The sequence below is a fragment of the Amblyraja radiata genome, chromosome 24, assembly GCF_010909765.2.
Source record: "Amblyraja radiata isolate CabotCenter1 chromosome 24, sAmbRad1.1.pri, whole genome shotgun sequence".
Lineage (NCBI taxonomy): Eukaryota > Metazoa > Chordata > Chondrichthyes > Rajiformes > Rajidae > Amblyraja > Amblyraja radiata.
This window is the reverse complement of record NC_045979.1, coordinates 22864003-22882832: the sequence shown is the minus strand read 5'-3', so window position 1 is coordinate 22882832 and position 18830 is coordinate 22864003. Positions and strand designations below refer to the sequence as shown.

Genomic DNA, 18830 nt, shown 5'->3' with positions numbered 1-18830 from the left:
GGTAGGATGTTGAAGGATTGCACCAGATTTGATTTGAAGCAGTGGAATGCAAATGCTATAAATTGCTGGGAATTAGCCAACCTGGAAGATGGAATATCTGTGCTATTGGGATATTTGTGAGGAGGTAAAGATTGTTGGAAACATCTGAGATTGTGGAGGTTATGCGTGAATGGTAAACTGGCAGTAACTAGGCCCAGTTGCAGGTCTGCAGCCCAGTGGCAAGTCTGCAGCCCAGTGGCACGTCAGCTGGCCAGCTGCATGCCCAAGGTTACAGAGGTGCGATGGTCAGGCCCGCTGAGGGATTTCTGGAAGGCATCTCGGTGCGCCGGGAAGGGCTGTGACAGCTCTTGGAGGTGTTTGTGCAGGATTAGAGGGAGAACAACGGGTGGTGGGAGATGGAGGGGCTGCGTGTGAACGGGGAGGCTTGAATGAATAATAACTGCCCTGGAGCAAGTTACAGGTTGGGAGATAATGCAGTAGTTCAGGGGGAACATATCTACAATCACGCCGACCCAGAAGTGAGTTACAGGCTGCAATCACATTGATGGATTCAGGGGGTTTATACAATATCAGACACCTGGCAGCGAGTTCCAGGCTGGGATCGAATCGCAGAATTACTAAATTGACACCTAAATGACAGATCTCAGGGAGAGAGTTCCAGGCTAGGATCTAATCGAGGAGTTCAGGGAGCTTATATATAGACTGACAGTTACAACAGTGACTTGTAGGCTGGGGTCTAATCCAGGGTCTGGGGCTTGCTTTATACAGAGAATGTGTGGCCTTGTAAGTGAGCTGCTGACTGTCTCACTCCTGGCCATTGGCTCCACCTGGCAGAAAGAACTCGACAGTGACCTCTTTGTTCAGTCCAGAGAACGTCACCACGGGCTTCCCAACAGACGCCTGTGGCTTGATCGCACTGTAGTCTTCTTCTTTGTCCTTGACCAGGGCCTGATACGTTGGATCTGGGGACAGAGGCAATGATGTGAGCAAACTGGGGAAGTAGAAACAAAGAACTGCAGATGCTGGACACAAAGTGCGGAAATAGCTGAGCAGGTCAAACAGCATCTCTGTGGAGAACATGGACAAGTGCCGTTGCGGGTCAGAGTCTGAAGAAGGGTCTCGATCTGAAATGTCATGTATCCATTTTTCTCCAGAGATGCTGCTCCAGCACTTCGTGTCCTTTTGTGTGAGGGATCACTGAACACAAACTGTTTACAGTGTAACAGGAGGCTTGCAGCCCGTCCTGTTCCCACAGTTCTGTGTGGAGTGATCCAGCGAGCCTCCCTCCATCTTATCCCCTCTCCCCATTTCAGTTTCTCTCCTTTCATATACTTGTAGGTCTTTATATTACTTATATTTCCTCTCATAAGGGATAGTAGAATTAGGCCATTTGGCCCATCAAGTCTACTCTGCCATTCAATCATGGCTGATCTCCCTCCTAACCTTATTCTCCTGCCTTCTCCCCATAAACTCTGACAACTGTACTAATCAAGAATCTATCTATCTCTTCCTTAAAAATATCCACTGATGACCTCCACAGCCTTCTGTGGCAGAGAATTCCACAGATTCACCACCCTCTGACTAAAGACATTTCTCCTCATCTCCTTCCTGAAAGAACCTCCTTTAATTCTGAGGCTATGACCTCTAGTCCTAGACTCTCCCACTAGTGGAAACATCCTCTCCACATCCACTCTATCTAAGCCTTTCACTATTCTGTACGTTTCAATGAGGTCCCCCCTCATTCTTCTAAACTCCAGCGAGTACAGGCCCACTGCCGCCCAACACTCGTCATATGTTAACCTACTCAATCCTGGGATCATTCTTGTAAACTTTGTCTGGACCTTCTTCAGAGCCAGATGTCCTTCCTCAGATATGGTGCTCGAAATTGCTCACAATACTCCAAATTTGGCCTTACCAGCCGCTTATAGAGCCTCAACATTATATCCCTGTTTTTGTATATAAGCCCTCTTGAAATAAATGCTAGCATTATGTTTGCTTTCTTTACTACTGATTTCGACTTGCAGATTAACTATTTGGGAATCCTGCACCTGCATTCCCAAGTCCCTTTACACCTCTGATTTCTGGATTCTCACCCCTTTTAGAAAATAGCCTACACCTTTATTCCTACTAGCAACATGGATGACTCCACACTTTGCTGCACTACAATTCAAGATCGCACCTCTCTGCCCGCTCTTCCAACTTGTTGACGTCCTTCCGCAGAGTCCCTACCTTCGCTACATTGCCTGCCTCTCCATCTATTTTCATATCATCTGCAAACTTTGCCACAAAGTCTTTGCCACAATCGAACTTCTTACAGCAACTAATTTTTGTTTGTCATCCTTTGCTAGTTTAAAATTCCCAAGTCCTCTGGCCTACACTCATCTGCAAGTACTGTTCACCCTTACTTTCAGTTGGATGTCACCCTGAAACTCATTAGTGAACCATGGATGGTGCACCCTTCTCCCAGAGCCTATCTGCCTCACTGGTACTTTTGCTGAGATTTACAATGTACTTGTACAATGTACAATCTTCCCTGTAACACCCTTCAATCCCTACACCGCTCCCTATCTCTGTACCCCCTCCGGTCTCTTTCCTGATTTCTATCACTCCTCCAGCCCTTAAGCCCCCACCCCACCTCTGAGGAACATTCAGATGAAACCTGCTTGTGCAAATCACAGCAGTTCGCATCTCTCCCCCTTGTACATCTTACTCTGTGCCTGGCTCTACCTCATGTCTGTATCTTGCACGACGTCTATCACTCTGTTAAACGTTTCCAATCTCTCTCTCTCTGTGTCCCTCCCCCTCCCCCCTCTTCCCCTCTCTCTGCCTCTCTTCCCCTCTCTCTGTCACTCTCTTTCCCCCTCTCTCTATCTCCCTTCCCTCTCTCTCCCCATCTCCCCCCTCTCTATCCCACCATCTCTCCCTCTCCCCATCTCTTTCACTGTATATATATATACTGTATATATCTCTCTCCCTCTCACCCCTCACTCTCTCTCTCCCCCCAAATCTCTCTCTCCCCTCTTCCCTTTTTCTCTCTCTGCTCCCCTCTCTCTCCCACCTGTCTCTCCCCGTCTCTCTCCCCGCATCTCTCTCTCCCCCTCTCTCTCCCCCTCACTCTCTCTCCCTCTTTCACCCCCTTTCACTCTCTCTTTCTCTCCTTTCACTCTCTCTCTCCCACTATCTCTCTCTCACTCTCCCTCTCCCTCTCACTAACTCTCTCTCCCCATCTATATCTCTCTCCCCTCTCTCTTCCTCTTCTCTCTCTCTCTCACCTTCCTTCTCTCTCCCTCTCCCTGCCCCTCCTCTCTCTCTCTCACACCACCCCTATTTCTCTCTCTCTCTCCATCTCTCTCTCTCCCATAAAATCTCCCATAACCACGGTAGAATTACTTTTGCTACACGTACATCTACCTCTATCTCCACATCTCTCCTCCACATTGATTTATCTCCCTCGACACCTTTCTCAATTTAAATTTCTCTCTCCATCTGCCTTTTTGTTTTGCTTGTTGTCCCTCTCTCTGCCAGAACCTGGTTAAGATCCATCTTACAACATACTTGGTGTCACCCTTGACGAATCCAAACAAACCAAGTATCTTGGCATCAAATTGCAGAATGATCTGCGTTGGAATGGTCAGACTCATCATGCAACAGTGAAAGCAACAGGTGTCCTAAACTTCCTGAGGCGCAACTTTCATCATTGTTCAGCTTCTGTCAAGGAGAAGCTGTATTTCACCCTCGTTAGACCTCAATTGGACTACGCAGATAAAAACATTTCATCCATCGAATGTGTCCAAAGACAGGCAGCTCGATTTGTTACTAACACCTATGAGAGAGAAGCGAGTGTCACCAAACTTCTGAATTCTCTGGGGTGGAACCCTCTCCAAGACAGACGTGAAGCTCACCGTTTGACCTGTTTTTACAAAATGTTAAATGGTCAGCTAGACATAGATCACAAGACCTACACCAAACCCAAACCAATTAGGAGCAGACGAGGACATTCGATCCAATTCGTTCTTCCCACGCACAATTAAAGCATGGAATAATCTCCACCAAACTATAGTTACCCAACCAGATGCAACTAAATTTAAAGTAGCACTTTCTTCCCAATGACCCTTTTGTGGCTTAATCCCTCCCTTCACCACCTCCAGTTTGAATTCCAGTTGGAATATTTTGGAGGACCAAGTAACCAAGAACCAAGAACCAAGAACCAAGAACCAAGAACCTGCCTTTCTCTGACTGCCTCCCACGTGGATGTGCCTCGGCGGCTATTGGTATCATACTGTAGTTCCTGACTTTCTTTTTCTTCAGGGGCTGGTGGTTGGTATCAGGGGCTCCTTTAGCCGAGCTGGGCCCAGGCATCTCCTCATTGTCTGTGGGGGGTAAATAGGGAGGCAATAATGGAAGATTAAGATCCACTTTGTCCCATTCCCCTCGTTCTTCACTCTTCTCCCTATGGCAGCACCATCTCTCGGTCTCCTCCATTGAAGGACACATGAGAGAGAACAGATTACAAGAAGAGATTCTGGCAACCAAGAGAAAACAGAATATGCGGCCACTGTTTGACAGATAAGGTTGAAACAGAGGTGCACTTCCTCCTAAAATGCAAATATTTTGACAAAACAAGGAAAACATACTTTGACAAACTCAGTCTGGCAACCCCTAATTTTAAAGAACTAGATGATACATCAAAACTAAGAATAATCCTTGATGAAGGAAATACGGCACATCTTGGTGCACAATACGTAACAGCATGCCATAACCTGAGAGATGGTGAATGACCAACATGCACAAATGTACGCACACACTAATTAACATTAGCTGACACTAGGAAATTAATATTGAATTGCTAAACTTGCTATTCTGTTGTACTGCTTACAGCTGCAGGAACATGTAGCAATCAATAAAGGGCTATAGGCCTATTGCAAGTTTATGTACAGGGACATATCTATCCATGCACTGTATACTTGTATTTATACTTATGCATTTTAAATATGTATGTCATGTTTTATACTTTGGCAATATAACAATGTATTTTTTATCATGCCAATAAAGTTTTTAAATTGAAAAAAAAATTTGAAAAAATTGACAAGAAAACAACCAGGGAGCGGTGGGGAAGGAGGGGGAGGGGGGGGGGGGTGGTGGAGAGTTGGCGTCGACCTAATGAGCTGAAAGATCTTGTGAATATTTAAATCTGCTCTGTCCACACTTTTTCTGATGTTACCAACCATGCCCCAATCGTCACTGCTTTCTCTGTGTTGGGAGCAAACCCGCCACTCAGTGTCATCCCACTGAGCAAAAGTCCCACATCCCAGGAATTTGAGGAAATTTCCCTGGAATCCTCTACAAAAAAACATTCTTGTGGAAACATACAAATTGGGGCAGGTATGGTTCTCTTTGCAATAACATTGTGATTCCATACCTCATTTTTTAAATACCAACCTTTCGTGGATCAGCAATTGGGCACCCAGATCTTTCTGAGACTGAAATCTTTCTTCATTGAGGATAGTGTTTTTTTTTAAATGTTCTCAAAATGGATGTTCACATTTTCCCATTTGCCAGATAGTTAAACATTCGTAGCTTCTCCTCATTTCCATTGCCTATACTGTCTCATGTTATAGAACAAGTTCATTCAGCGGGTTGAGTCTGGGTCAGTCGCTGAGCTATCCATTCCCCCACAGTTCCTGGAACCTACTGTGACATAGGCCCACAATTTGCAAGGGAGATACTTACATATCCAGAGGAAGAAAGTGCAAACTCCACACAGACAGATTTGGCGGTCAGGATTGAACGTGATGTCAGAATAGAGGCCGGTTGCCCGGAGGTGTGAGGCCGCAGTTCCTGCCACCCTGCGTGCCTGGGCTCTGAAGGGAATGTCAGTACTGCAACAATGCAGGGTCATTGCCAGAGCACACGGGAGATGCTGGCAGTGGTTCTGAACACCAGAGGAATGGTTCGGAGTACCCATCAGCTCCAGCAACGCCAACTTCCCAGAAATCAGCTTCTGAAAATACCCAGGAGTTGCTGAAGGCAGTGAGAGATCAGCAAATCCCCTTACCTTTGGCAGTGGTGTGTCCTTTCTTCCCTGCTTTCTTCTGACCTAGTTCAGGAGAGACAGAGGGGCGGTTAGCACAAAGATCAAGCACGGACCCACTGATGTAAACTGCAGATGCATCATGCTGACTTCACACACTGCCCATCTACCTTGCTCTGCCCTCCCCCCCACAATCTCCCTGCCATTGTCTACATCACTCCCTGCCCTACTCCCCAAAGCCCACATACCTCACTCTATAACTCTCCCTGTGTGTCTCCCTCTGTCTCTGTCTCTGTCTCTGTCTCTGTCTCTCTCTCCCCTCTTCCCCCCTTCCCCCCCTCCTGCCCCATAAAGTCCATTCCGTTTCAGTAATGTCTGTATATATAACTAAGGATATTGCAATACAATCTGCATCATGCTAACCACCCAATGCCAATATATCCCCATTCTATCTCTTATACTTCTCAAAATCACATATTTTCACCAATAATAATAAATCAACTGTATTAATGCCCTTGCTGTCAATAACCGTTGTCCCTTGATATCAATAGACGTCAACACCTCTCACTCGTGATCTTTATCTGCCCAATCTCTCTCCCTCTTTGCTACTATTTTTCAATTGTAAACATGAGACTGTTTTACTGAACATTTGACCACCAGGGGCACCGGGAGTTCCCAGTTGCTGCTACTTCAATTCCTCTTCCCATTACCTTAACGATCTGACTGCCTTCAATCTCCTCCACTGGCAGAGGGAGGCCACACGCATACTGGAGGTACAGAGTATTTAAGGAGGTGGCTCTAGAGCATACGGGGGATGCTGGCAGTGGTTCTGAACGCCAGAGCAATGGTTAGGAGTACCCATCAGCTCCAGCAACGCCAACTTCCCAGAAATCAGCCTCTCAAAATACCCAGGAGTTGCTGAAGGCAGTGAGAGATCAGCAAATCCCCTTACCTTTGGCAGTGGTGTGTCCTTTCTTCCCTGCTTTCTTCTGACCTAGTTCAGGAGAGACAGAGGGGCAGTTAACACAAAGATCGAGCACGGACCCACTGATGTAAACTGCAGATGCATCATGCTGACTTCACACACTGCCCATCTACCTTGCTCTGCCCTCCCTCCCACGATCTCCCTGCCACTGTCTACATCACTCCCTGCCCTACTCCCCAAGGCCCACATACCTCACTCTATAATTCTCTAGAATTCGTGGACGCATTGGTGATGATTTTATAATGTTCTATAGATTCAGGATCAGTTCCTGTGGAATGGAGGGTAGCTAATGTTATCCCACCTTGCAAGAAAGGAGCGAGAGAGAAAACGAGGAATTATAGACCAGTTAGCCTGACATTGGTGGTGGGGAAGATGCTGGAGTCAATTATAAAAGATGAAATAACGGCACATTTGGATAGCAGTAACAGGATCGGTCTGAGTCAGCATGGATTTACGAAGGGGAATTCATGCTTGACGAATCTTCTGGAATTTTTTGAAGATGTAACTAGGAAAATGGACAAAGGAGAGCCAGTGGATGTAGTGTACCTGGACTTTCAGAAAGATTTTGATTAGGTTCCACATCGGAGATTAGTGGGCAAAATTAGAGCACATGGTATAGAGGGTAGGGTACTGACATGGAGAGAAAATTGGTTGGCAGACAGGAAACAAAGAGTAGGGATTAACGGGTCCCTCTCAGAATGGCAGGCAGTGACTAGTGGGGTACCGCAAGGCTCGATGCTGGGACCGCTGCTATTTCTAATATATATTAATGATTTAGATGAAGGGATTACAAGTAACATTAGCTAATTTGCAGATGACACAAAGTTGCGTGGCAGTGTGAACTGTGAGGAGGATGCTATGAGCATGCAGGGTGACTTGGACAGGTTGGGTGAGTGGGCAGGTGCATGGCAGATGCAGTTTAATGTGGATAAATATGAGGTTATCCACTTTGGTGGCAGGAACAGGAAGGCAGATTATTATCTGAATGGTGTCAAGTTCGGAAAAGGGGAAGTACAACAGGATCTGGGTGGCCTTGTTCATCAGAATACTAACGGTATATTGGCCTTCATAACAAGAGGAGTTGAGTATAGGAGCAAAGAGGTCCTTCTGCAGTTCTGCAGGGCCCTAGTGAGACCACATCTGGAGTATTGTGTGCAGTGTTTGTCTACAAATTTGTGGAAGAACATTCTTGCTATTGAGGGAGTGCAGTGTAGGTTCACAAGGTTAATTCCCGGGATGGCGGGGCTGTCATATGCTGATGGAATGGAGCGACTGGGCTTGTATACACTAAAATTTAGACGAATGAGAGGGAATCTTACTGAAACATATAAGATTATTAAGGGATTGGACACGCTAGAGGCAGGAAACATGTTCCCAGTGTTGGGGCAGTCCAGAACCAGGAGCCACAGTTTAGGAGTAAGGGGTAGGCCATTTAGAATGGAGATGAGGAAAACAAATTCACCCACAGAGCTGTGAATCAGTGGAATTTTCTGCCTCAGAAGGGAGTGGGACGCCAATTCTCTGAATGCTTTCATGTGAGAGTTAGATAGAGCTCTTAAAGATATTGGAGTCAAGGGATATGTGGAGAAGGCAGGAACGGGGTACTGATTGTGGATGATAAGCCATGATCACAGGGAATGATGCTCGAAGGGCCGAATGGCCATACACCTGCACCTATTGTCTATTGTCTATTGAATTCCCTAATTTTAAGTAACAAACCCCTAGCCCTCATGCATACCTTTCTTTGTACTCCCCTACTAAACTCATCCAGTACAGTCAGCTGGGCCCTTTCCTCTCCTCCACCTCCATCCACTCATCACTTTCTTTTTTACATTTCACTCCCAATTTCCATATCACATTCTACCATCACAGTCTTTTATTGTCATCCACCTTTTACCTCCAGTCTTGGTTCCCATCTCCACCCCATTCCCACCCACACACGATTCACATGAGTAACTTTGCTGATGACACCAACATTGGAAGAGTTGCAGTTGGAATGGTGTCAGGAGATACAGCAAAATATAGATCAGCTGCAGAAATGGGCGGAGAAAGCACAACCTCCCAACTTCTATACTGCTTCAACTGGTACTGTGGACACACACGCTCCCACCTGGCTGCGCCATCTCCTCCCACTCCCAAATAACAAGACCATACCTGTGCCCGATACTCGTCAGAAAATATTTCTTGCAGAGTATTGGGCACAGGTATGGTCTTGTTATTAATTCTGGCGTGTGTGCCAGCTCCCCGTCTGGCCGTGTCCCAGACACAACTTGACCCTGAATGGCCATTAAGGAGGCCGGAGATGGGTGGATTGTTGAGGTGGGGGAGGGTGTTTAAGGTGCAGCGCTGGACACAGGGAAGGGGAACCACTCTTTGTGTTTGGCTGTCACAAATTCAAGGGGCCGACGGGCTTTTGTCCACATCGTCAGTTTTCTCGGTGTTGTGGGCTAGCCCGGTGGGAACGGGCGGAAGGGCAAGTTTATGGTCTTCGGCTTTCTGTGATCCAGTGTGGGCGAGCACGCAGGCCGTTGACCGATGTGTTGACATTTGTTGTTCTTCCCCATCAAGCCCGTGGTAGTTAAACCCACACCCCAGGCAATGTGGCCGGAGTTGCCTATCGGGAGGGGCATCAGTGACCCACAGTGGCGCGGCAGGGTTTGGAAACCCACACTGTGATGTTTTTTTTTTTAATCCATAGATTGGACTTTTAGACTTTGTGGATCCAGAGCGGATACAGGCCCACCACGTCCGCACCCACCAGCGATTACCCCGACATTAACACACGAGGGACATTTTTTAAAACAATTTTACCGAAGCCAATTAACCTTCAAACCTACAATTATTTGGAATGTGAGAGGAAACCGGAGCTCCCGGAGAAAACCCATGCGGTCATAGGGAGAACATACAAACATCACCCATAGTCAGGATCAAACCCGGGTCTCCGACGCTGAAAGAATCTAGCGCTGTGTCGCCCATGTTATTCAATAACGAGTTAAGGGCCTGTCCCACTAGGGCATCATTTGCGCGTCATTTACGCGACATCCTGAAAATTGGATGGCGCGTGGTGACGTGTGCATGGCGCGTGGTGGAGTATGCAGTGACACGCGGTAACCCGTGGCGCCCCTGGATTTTGCAAAGCTCAAAATCCTCACGTACCACCTGCGTGACATATCCCTTGCACACGCTGACATACTGACGGCGTACGTGTAGCGCGTGGTGATGCATTATTACGCACGGTGATGCACGAACATTGCCTATGCTAATTTATTATGCGTCACCGTGCGTCAACGTCCGTAATCATGCGCCGCCCGTACGCCGTCGGCGCGCCTTTTGCGTGTCATTTGTGTGCCGCACCACGTGACCACCCGGGTATAAAGCGAGCGTAGTTTTGAAAAATTTTCACTCGGAAAATCCTTGCCACGGTGATCGGACGAAGCACGAACAATATCACAAATGGCTCCCAAAAGTAGCAGGGCCCTCAAGAGCACTCGGCGCGCAACTGCCGTACCGCTAGATGATTTTCATGCAACAGTCACCACCGGCCTGTCGCGTAAATGACGCGCAAATGACGCCAAAGTGGGACAGGCCCTTTAGAATTCTCAGCTGCTTCGGGCATTTGGAGTAAAATCAAAGTGCAGGAGGAACTTTGCCATTCAGGGAGGGAATGAACAGGCGTTTGGGGTCTGGAGCCTTCTTCACACTGATGATTGGTCTTTTGAGTTCCTCCAGCACTTGCGTTGTGCTCATGGTTCCAGCATCTACAGATTCTTGTGTCCGTTACCTCTGGTTTATCGTCCAGTCCCTGCCCTCTCGATGCTGCCCTAACCCAAGAAGACCCCCACTTAACTGGTCTGTCCACAGCAGAAGTAGGCGCTGAATCCCAAGGCACTGAACCACACGCACAGGAAGGCGATTGTCACGGCCATCCTAACTCGGGAGCACATGCACGAAGAGCCTGTGAACAGAAAGAAACGGGGAACTCACCGGCATTCGTGCACAGAGTTGAGGATCGCTGTGCATCATGAGCATTATCGTCATTACCTATGACAATCCTTGTTAATTTACGTGTGAGACAGAAATAGCATCCTGTCTGGTTTTGAGGACGTGACCATCCATGTGTGTTTGACCATTTGTGTGTCATGCTGTATGGTGTGTATGCAAGATCAGCCATAAATGAGTGGTGTAGACTTGATGGGCCGAATGGCCTAATTCTGCTCCTCTAACATGAACTTATGATCCTGCTCTTTAACTGTTCACACCTGTCTATCATTGCATGTCTGAAACACTCAAGGTGTGTTTGTGCCCGTGATAACCTTATAACTGTTAGTGTAAGTGAGATTTATGGTCGTGATTCATTGTGCACAACCTTCTGTTTGTATGGGGCCACCTGGACATGTGTATGTTTAGCTGTTCATATGTATATCTGCGACTAGATGTGTGAGATGTGTAATGGTCTGTGTGTGCTTAACTATGTATGAATGCAATTAGTCTTATAGTCACACCATGCGGAAACAGGCCCTTCGGCTCAACTTGCCCCATCTAAACTATTCCCACCTGCCTGTTTTTGGCTTATATCCCCCCAAATCTACCCTATCCATGTACCTGTCTAAATGTTTCTCAAACGTTCTGTGTAACTAAGCCTCGTGCGGTGCATACATTTCACTTTGTGAGTCAGAGAGAGATTCTGATGGTAGTATGTACACAAAATTGCTGGGGAAACTCAGCGGGTGCAGCAGCATCTATGGAGCGAAGGAAATAGGCGACGTTTCGGGCCGAAACCCGTAGTATCTGTGTGTGATGGTGAGAATGTGATTTTTGGTGCAGCTGGCTGTATCTTTGATTATTCATCCATGTGTCTGTGACTGTGTATGCAATTCTATGATTGTGCAGATATGTGTGTGTGTGTGTGTGTGTGTGTGTGTGTGTGTGTGTGTTCATGAGGTTGTATTGATTTGTGTGTGTGAGGCGGTGTACCTCTTTGATTTGATTACCTCTTTGTATCTTACCTGTGTGTGTGTGTGTGGCTGCATATCTGATTTCTATGCCTGTGTGTGTGTGGGAGAGAGACAGAAACGATGTATATGTATGCATGTCTATGTATGACAGACCATGTGCCTGTATGTGAGAGGCTGGGCATCCAATTTTGCAGATAACTTTGCTGTGCAGTGTTACATGTATGAGTGACTGCTTATGTTTAACCGTGAGACGGTTTGTGCCAATGGTGTGTGATTTTCTCTGCACAGGACTGCGTTTGTGTGAGACTATGTCTAAGTGCATAATTCTCATGTCCCTATCTGCAACTAATTATGGGAGGTAGGTGCCTGTTTGAGATTGTGTTTGTGTAAATACATGAGTGTGTAAGTTTCACTGGGAGCAAGACTAGTTGGGTGAGATTACTGCAGATATGTACACAACTATCTAGTGAATGACCGTGTGATTGAGTGAGTGGTTGAATGCATATGCACATGTGTCCCTTTCCACTTTGACGACTGTTTGAGATTTGTGTCGGGACAGGGGGTGCGGGGGGAGGGGGAGGGGGGAGGGGGGGGGGGGGAAGAGACATAACAAAAAGTCCAAACCGCTTTTTGCATAAACTCGCCAATGAAGTTACAGGCTGGGGCCACGTCAACGGATAGGTTCTCTCGGGTTGCCTCCGAAAGGCATTTGTACACGGCGCTGTTGCTGTTGGGGTCAGGTGTGACGGTCAACTGCTTGCCTCCGGACTCCACAAGGTGCTTGCTGTCGCCAGATATGTTGGTGCTACCTCGGTAACAGTGGAATTTCGTAGTTTGATTCGGGATAGAGCACGTCAACTCCAACTGACAGGGACTGCCCGAGGCGGAGAGTTTCTCAACCTTGTAGGCAACCTTTCCCGCGGAACCTGGGGAGGAGAGAGTGAGGTTAGAGCCCAGTCTGATATCGGCACTGCACACGGGGTCATCAACACAGGGCCACACGACCTGACTGAACCATGCCGTGTTGTATCACGGGGGCAGCGATCAGTTTAAAGGGCAGAACATTTTCCTGCTCCGGGGCAAAAGGCAGGAAACTTCCTGTAAATATCCCCCGCATACAGCATGGGGCAGTCGTTCCAGGTGCGACAAAGGTTCACCTGTATCTCCTCCAACCTCATCTACTGCATCCGCTGCTCTAGATGTCAGCTGATTTACATCGGTGAGACCAAGCGTAGGTTGGGCGATCGTTTCGCCGAACACCTCCGCTCAGTCCGCAATAACCTACCTGACCTCCCGGTGGCTCAGCACTTCAACTCCCCCTCCCATTCCCAATCCGACCTCTCTGTCCTGGGTCTCCTCCATTGCCAGAGTGATCAACAGCGGAAATTGGAGGAACAGCACCTCATATTCCGCTGGGGACCATGCGTCCTTATGGCATTAACATTGAATTCTCCCAATTTGGCTAGCCCTTGCTGTCTCCTCCCCTTCCTTAACCCTCTAGCTGTCTCCTCCCACCCTCCCATCCGCCCGCCCTCGGGCTCCTCCTCCTCCTCCCCTTTTCCTTCTTTCTTTCCCCACCCCCCATCAGTCTGAAGAAGGGTTTCGGCCCGAAACGTCGCCTATTTCCTTCGCTCCATAGATGCTGCTGCACCCGCTGAGTTTCCCCAGCAATTTTGTGTACCTACAGCATGGGGCAGTTCAGCGTGCGTCTGTGGGAGCATCCGTGTGCTGTGAGAGAGGGGTTCAGTTGGTGGGGAGGGTCGGCGACGGGGGAAGAGTTTCTGTGGGAAAGGGGATTCGGTGTGTGGGGAGATTCGGTGATGGAGGGAAAAGTCGATGGGCTCAGAGAGATTCAATGGGCCGAGAGAGTCTGTGATGGGAGAGAGTGTCTGCACTGTGTGAGTGGTTTCAGCGGACAGAGATGGAGTATCCGTGGGCTGTGGGAAATTCAGTAGATGGGAAAATTCATGGACTGGTGATGTCCGGTATTCAAGCAGTCATTGCATGTAAAGGACATGCAACAACATACTAAACATGACTACTTTCATTTACATGACATTGCTGTGTCCCAAACATTATGGTGCCCTGAAATGGGGAACTATGCATAAACACAGCTGTAATTTCTACATGGTGAAAACAAAATGTATAAAAATTGCCTTTATTAAAATATGCACTTTAACCAGTGTGATTTTTTTCTATTACAAATCTCAAATTGTGGAGTACAGAGGCAAATAAATAAATGATGGGTCTTTGTCCCAAACATTATGGAGGGCACTGTAACCAAAAAGGAAGAAACTAAGAATGAACACAAGCAGATAGAAGCAGGAGGCTGCCACTCAAATAATCACACCAACATTACCCGTAATTCTACAAATGGAATGCTTACAGTACGCAGTAATTAATAAATACCATAAAATACATTGTCACTATTATCACCAGCTCACCAGCTTAAAAAATGCTCTATAAGATGTATGGGAGAATTGTGTAAAGTTGGATAAAGTTTACATTTTTGGATATTGCAGGAATCACAAGATGTTGGGCTAGTGCCGGACAATGGCATTGAGGTAGATCACCATTCCCCCCTCCCATTGCCCCTTCTTTACTGCCCCCCATCCCTCTGGCTGCCACCACCCTTCTTTCTGTGTCCTGCCAGCTGACTTCACCCTCTCTTTCGTTTTCCTTTTTCTCAGTCTTGTCGCTCTCTCCCTTACTCCTCACCCTGCTTTTGCTGACTCCTTTCCCTCTCTCTCTCTCTCTCTCTCTCTCTCTCTCTATGACCTCCTCTCACAACCCGTGGGTGTCAGAGGTCCTCCTCAAAATTCACTGCACCTGCTATACACCCATTTAAAGCTTATTCTGTACAATGGAGACTCTAAGAAAGGGGAGAGCTATGCTCCCTCACAGCCTTCTTGGGCTGACCACCCCTTGACCCACTACCCCCCCCCCCACACCGCATCCTCACTTCCTCAAACAGTTAGCATAGAAATGACATAAGTCTGAAGCAGCAGTGGCGGAGGTATGGGGTGAGAAAGCTGGTTGAGATGCAGTGAGAGCCCTTGGGAGAATGTTGTGGCTGAAAAGGGGGAAAGGACCTTTGCCTGGACAAGGCTGGGGATGAGGTTGACCCACAGCACTGATCACAGTGTATATCGTTTACCCTCTGTGTTCTCCCTCCCCATCACTACACCCCTCTGAACCATCCTCAGGAGCACCAGTCCCCCAGTCCATTATTCATTCCTCAGTGTTCTTTCCCACTCCATCTTGCTATCACTCTCTCACTACTCCCCGTCTCATCCTGCTGATTGTCCTCGCTCACTGTCCCTGCCGCTCGCCCCTCTCGCTCAAACGCTCACTTTCCCCACCCTCTCTCACTCCACGCTTCCTCTGCCTTCCATGTCCCCACCCCAACTCACCAGTCCACATGGAGCAGAAGATGATGACTCCCAGTACAGCCTTGGGCAGGGTATCCATTGTTTGACAGCTGTTGCAAAGGGGTCTGAGTGGCAGAGGTGGCAAATGTTCCCTGTGATCCCAGTGAGACAAGGTCACTGAATGACTGCAGATAGAGAGGGAGAGGCTCATAATGGTCAAGTGACCACAAGACTCAACACTTCCTGACCCATGCGAGAGCAGAAAAAAAGCCACAGGGACCAGCCCAGATCAGCCTCGAGATCTGGCTCTAGAGAGGGAGGGGGTGTGGACAGTGAGAGAGCCTATGAGAAGAGGGGGCAAAGAGAGGGAGAGAAAAGGCAGAGAGGGGGGGGGGGGGGAGGGAGAGAGAAGAGGGAAGTGAGCATAGAGAAGGAGAGAGGGCAGCGAGGAAATGGGTCACAGAGTGTGGGAGAGTAAAGAAGAATGGGAAGGGAGAGAAAAGGGACTGAGAAAGAAAGGAACGGGACAGATAAAGAGGGTGGAGGACAATGATATTGCAGTGGGGGGCAAAGAGAGGGTGAGGGAGAGATAGGTAAATGTGGCAGGCTCGTACGAAGCTTTTCAAAAAGGGGGGTTATGACAGGATTACAAAAAAACTTAATGTGAAATAATGTGTGCGCTGCACACATTACATGCGCGAAGCATGAGTTCAAGTTCAAGTTCAAGTTCAAGTGAGTTTATTGTCATGTGTCCCTGTATAGGACAATGAAATTCTTGCTTTGCTTAAGCACACAGAAAATAGTAGGCATTTACTACAAAACAGATAAATGTGTCCATATACCATGATATAAATATATACACACATGAATAAATAAACTGGTAGTGCAAATAACAGAAAGTGGTTGCTAATAATCAGAGTTTTGTCCGAGCCAGGTTTAATAGCCTGATGGCTGAGGGGAAGTAGCTATTCCTGAACCTGGTTGTTGCAGACTTCAGGCTCCTGTACCTTCTACCTGAAGGTAGCAGGGAGATCAGTGTGTGGCCAGGATGGTGTGGGTCTTTGATGATACTGCCAGCCTTTTTGAGGCAGCGACTGCGATAAATCCCCTCGACGGAAGGATGGTCAGAGCCGATGATGGACTGGGCAGTGTTTACTACTTTTTGTAGTCTTTTCCTCTCCAGGGCGCTCAAATTTCCGAACCAAGCCACGATGCAACCGGTCAACATGCTCTCGACTGCACACATTACATGCACGAAGCATGAAGTCCCTCGATGCCGGGGTCCAGGGCCCGCTTAAGGACCCTGGAAGCTCAGGGGTTTTAGATGCTCTCTGATGCATTCTGAGCCTTGTTTTGGAGTATTTTTGCACCAAATTTATGACCAATATTTCAGAAATTAATAGGAATCTGAGGTAACTTTTTCACGCAAAGGGTGCTGGGTGTATGTAACGAGCTGCCAGAGGAGGTAGTTAAGACTGGGACTATCCTAATGTTTAAGAGACATTTGGACACGTACAGGGATAGGACAGATTTAGATGGATATATGGGCCAAACGCGTGTGAGTGGGACTAGTGAAGATGGGACATGTCGGTCCATGTGGGCAAGTTGGGCTGAAGGGCCTGTTTCCACACTGCATCATTCTATGACTAAAAAGTGAAGAAGAAAAATGCATGTAGATAAGTAGAGCAGATTTGAAAGAGGAGTGAAATGTAAAGGCAGAGAGAGGTTTATGGGTGGAAAGGAACATAGGAAAGGGAGGGGGAGAGTGGGCTTGGGCAGATGGGTGAAGGGAAAATAGTCACAAAGTGCTGGAGTAACTCAGCGGGTCAGGCAGCATCTGCGGAGAATATGAATAGGCGACGTTTCACAGAATGCTGGAGTAACTCAGCGAGTCAGGCAGCATCTGTGGAGAACATGGATAGGTGACATGTCACAGAGTGCTGGAGTAACTCCGTGAGTCAGGCAGCATCTGTGGAGAACATGGATAGGTGACATGTCACAGAGTGCTGGAGTAACTCAGCGAGTCAGGCAGCATCTGTGGAGAACATGGATAGGTGACATGTCACAAAGTGCTGGAGTAACTCAGTGGGTCAGGCAGCATCTCTGGAGAAAAGGTATAGATAATAGTTCGGGTCAAGACCGTTCTTCAGTAATATTCATGATGTGCCATGCATAGACATTCCTGAATGTTACCCAAACCATCGTAAACTACTTTGTTCGAGTGCTTGCCCTCTCCTATAATGTCTCTGCTGCCTTGGGTGATGCAGGACGGGACACAAGCTTTGGGACATGGTGTGAAGCTGTTGTCGTCTGTCCCAGCCTGGTAAAAACCTGGATGGAGTGGATTTGGAGAGGATGGTTCCACTGGTGGGAGAGTCTAGGACCAGTGGCCACAGCCTCAGAATTAAAAGACATTCCTTTTGGAAGGAGATGAGCAGGAATTTCTTAAGTCAGAGGGTGGTGACTGTGGAATTCATTGCCACAGACAGCTGTGGAGGTCAAGTCAATGGACATTTTTCAGGAGGAGATTGATAGATTCTTGATTGATAGAGGTGTCAGAGGTAATGGGGAGAAGGCAGAATGGGTTTGAGAGGGAAAGATAGAGTCATAGGGTGATACAGTGTGGAAACAGGCCCTTCGGCCCAGCATGTCCCATCTGCACTAGTCCCACCTGCCCACGTTTGATCCATATCCCTCCGAACATGTCCTATCCATGTACCTGTCTAACTGTTTCTTAAATGTTGCGATAGTCCCTGCCACAACTACCTCCTCTGGCAGCTTGTTCCATACACCTACCACCCTTTGTGTGAAAAACTTACCCCTCAGATTCCTATTAAATCTTTTGCCCTTCACCTTAAACTTATGTCCTCTGCTCCTTGATTCACTTACTCTGGGCAAAAGACTCAACCATATCTAATCAAATCATGATTTTATACACCTCTATTAGATCATCCCTCAGCCTCCTGTGCTCCATGAAATAGAGTCCCAGCCTACTCAACCTCTCCCTATAGCTCTGGCCCTCTAGTCCTGGCAACATCCTCATAAATCTTCACTGTACCCTTTCCAACTTGATGACATCTTTCCTATAACATGGTGCCCAGAACTGAACACAATACTGAATGCGCCCTCACCAACTTCTTATGCAACTGCAACATGACCTCCCAACTTCTATACTCACCCGACCCGCTGAGTTACTCCAGCACTCTGAAACGTCACAGAACAGGACAAGATTAGCAAGTTTGCTGATGATACAGAAGTGAGTGGTTTTGCAGATAGTGAAGATCGTTGTGAAAGATTGCAGCAGGATCTGGATCAATTAGCCAGGTGGGTAGAGGAATGGTTGATGGTTGCATGGTTCCTTGAAGGTCGTGTCGCAGGTATATCAGGTGGTCAAAAAGTATTTTGGCACTTTGGAATATTGAGTATAGAAGTTCGGAGGTCATGTTGCAGTTGTATAAGACGTTGGTGAGACCGCATTTAGAATATTG

General features: G+C 47.6%; 1 protein-coding gene across 1 annotated transcript; it reads right to left on the bottom strand.

The window, feature by feature from the left end:
• Positions 1-433: 433 nt before the first annotated feature.
• On the bottom strand, positions 434-15510 carry LOC116986874. Its single transcript, XM_033042635.1, has 8 exons — positions 15385-15510; positions 12616-12897; positions 10864-10971; positions 6984-7025; positions 6056-6097; positions 4248-4370; positions 1842-1844; positions 434-962 (listed from the first exon to the last, which is right to left on the bottom strand). The coding sequence occupies exons 1-8, from the start codon at positions 15440-15442 to the stop codon at positions 805-807; spliced, it is 816 nt and encodes a 271-aa protein (XP_032898526.1). The 5' UTR covers positions 15443-15510; the 3' UTR covers positions 434-804.
• Between the last annotated feature and the right edge of the window lie 3320 nt (positions 15511-18830).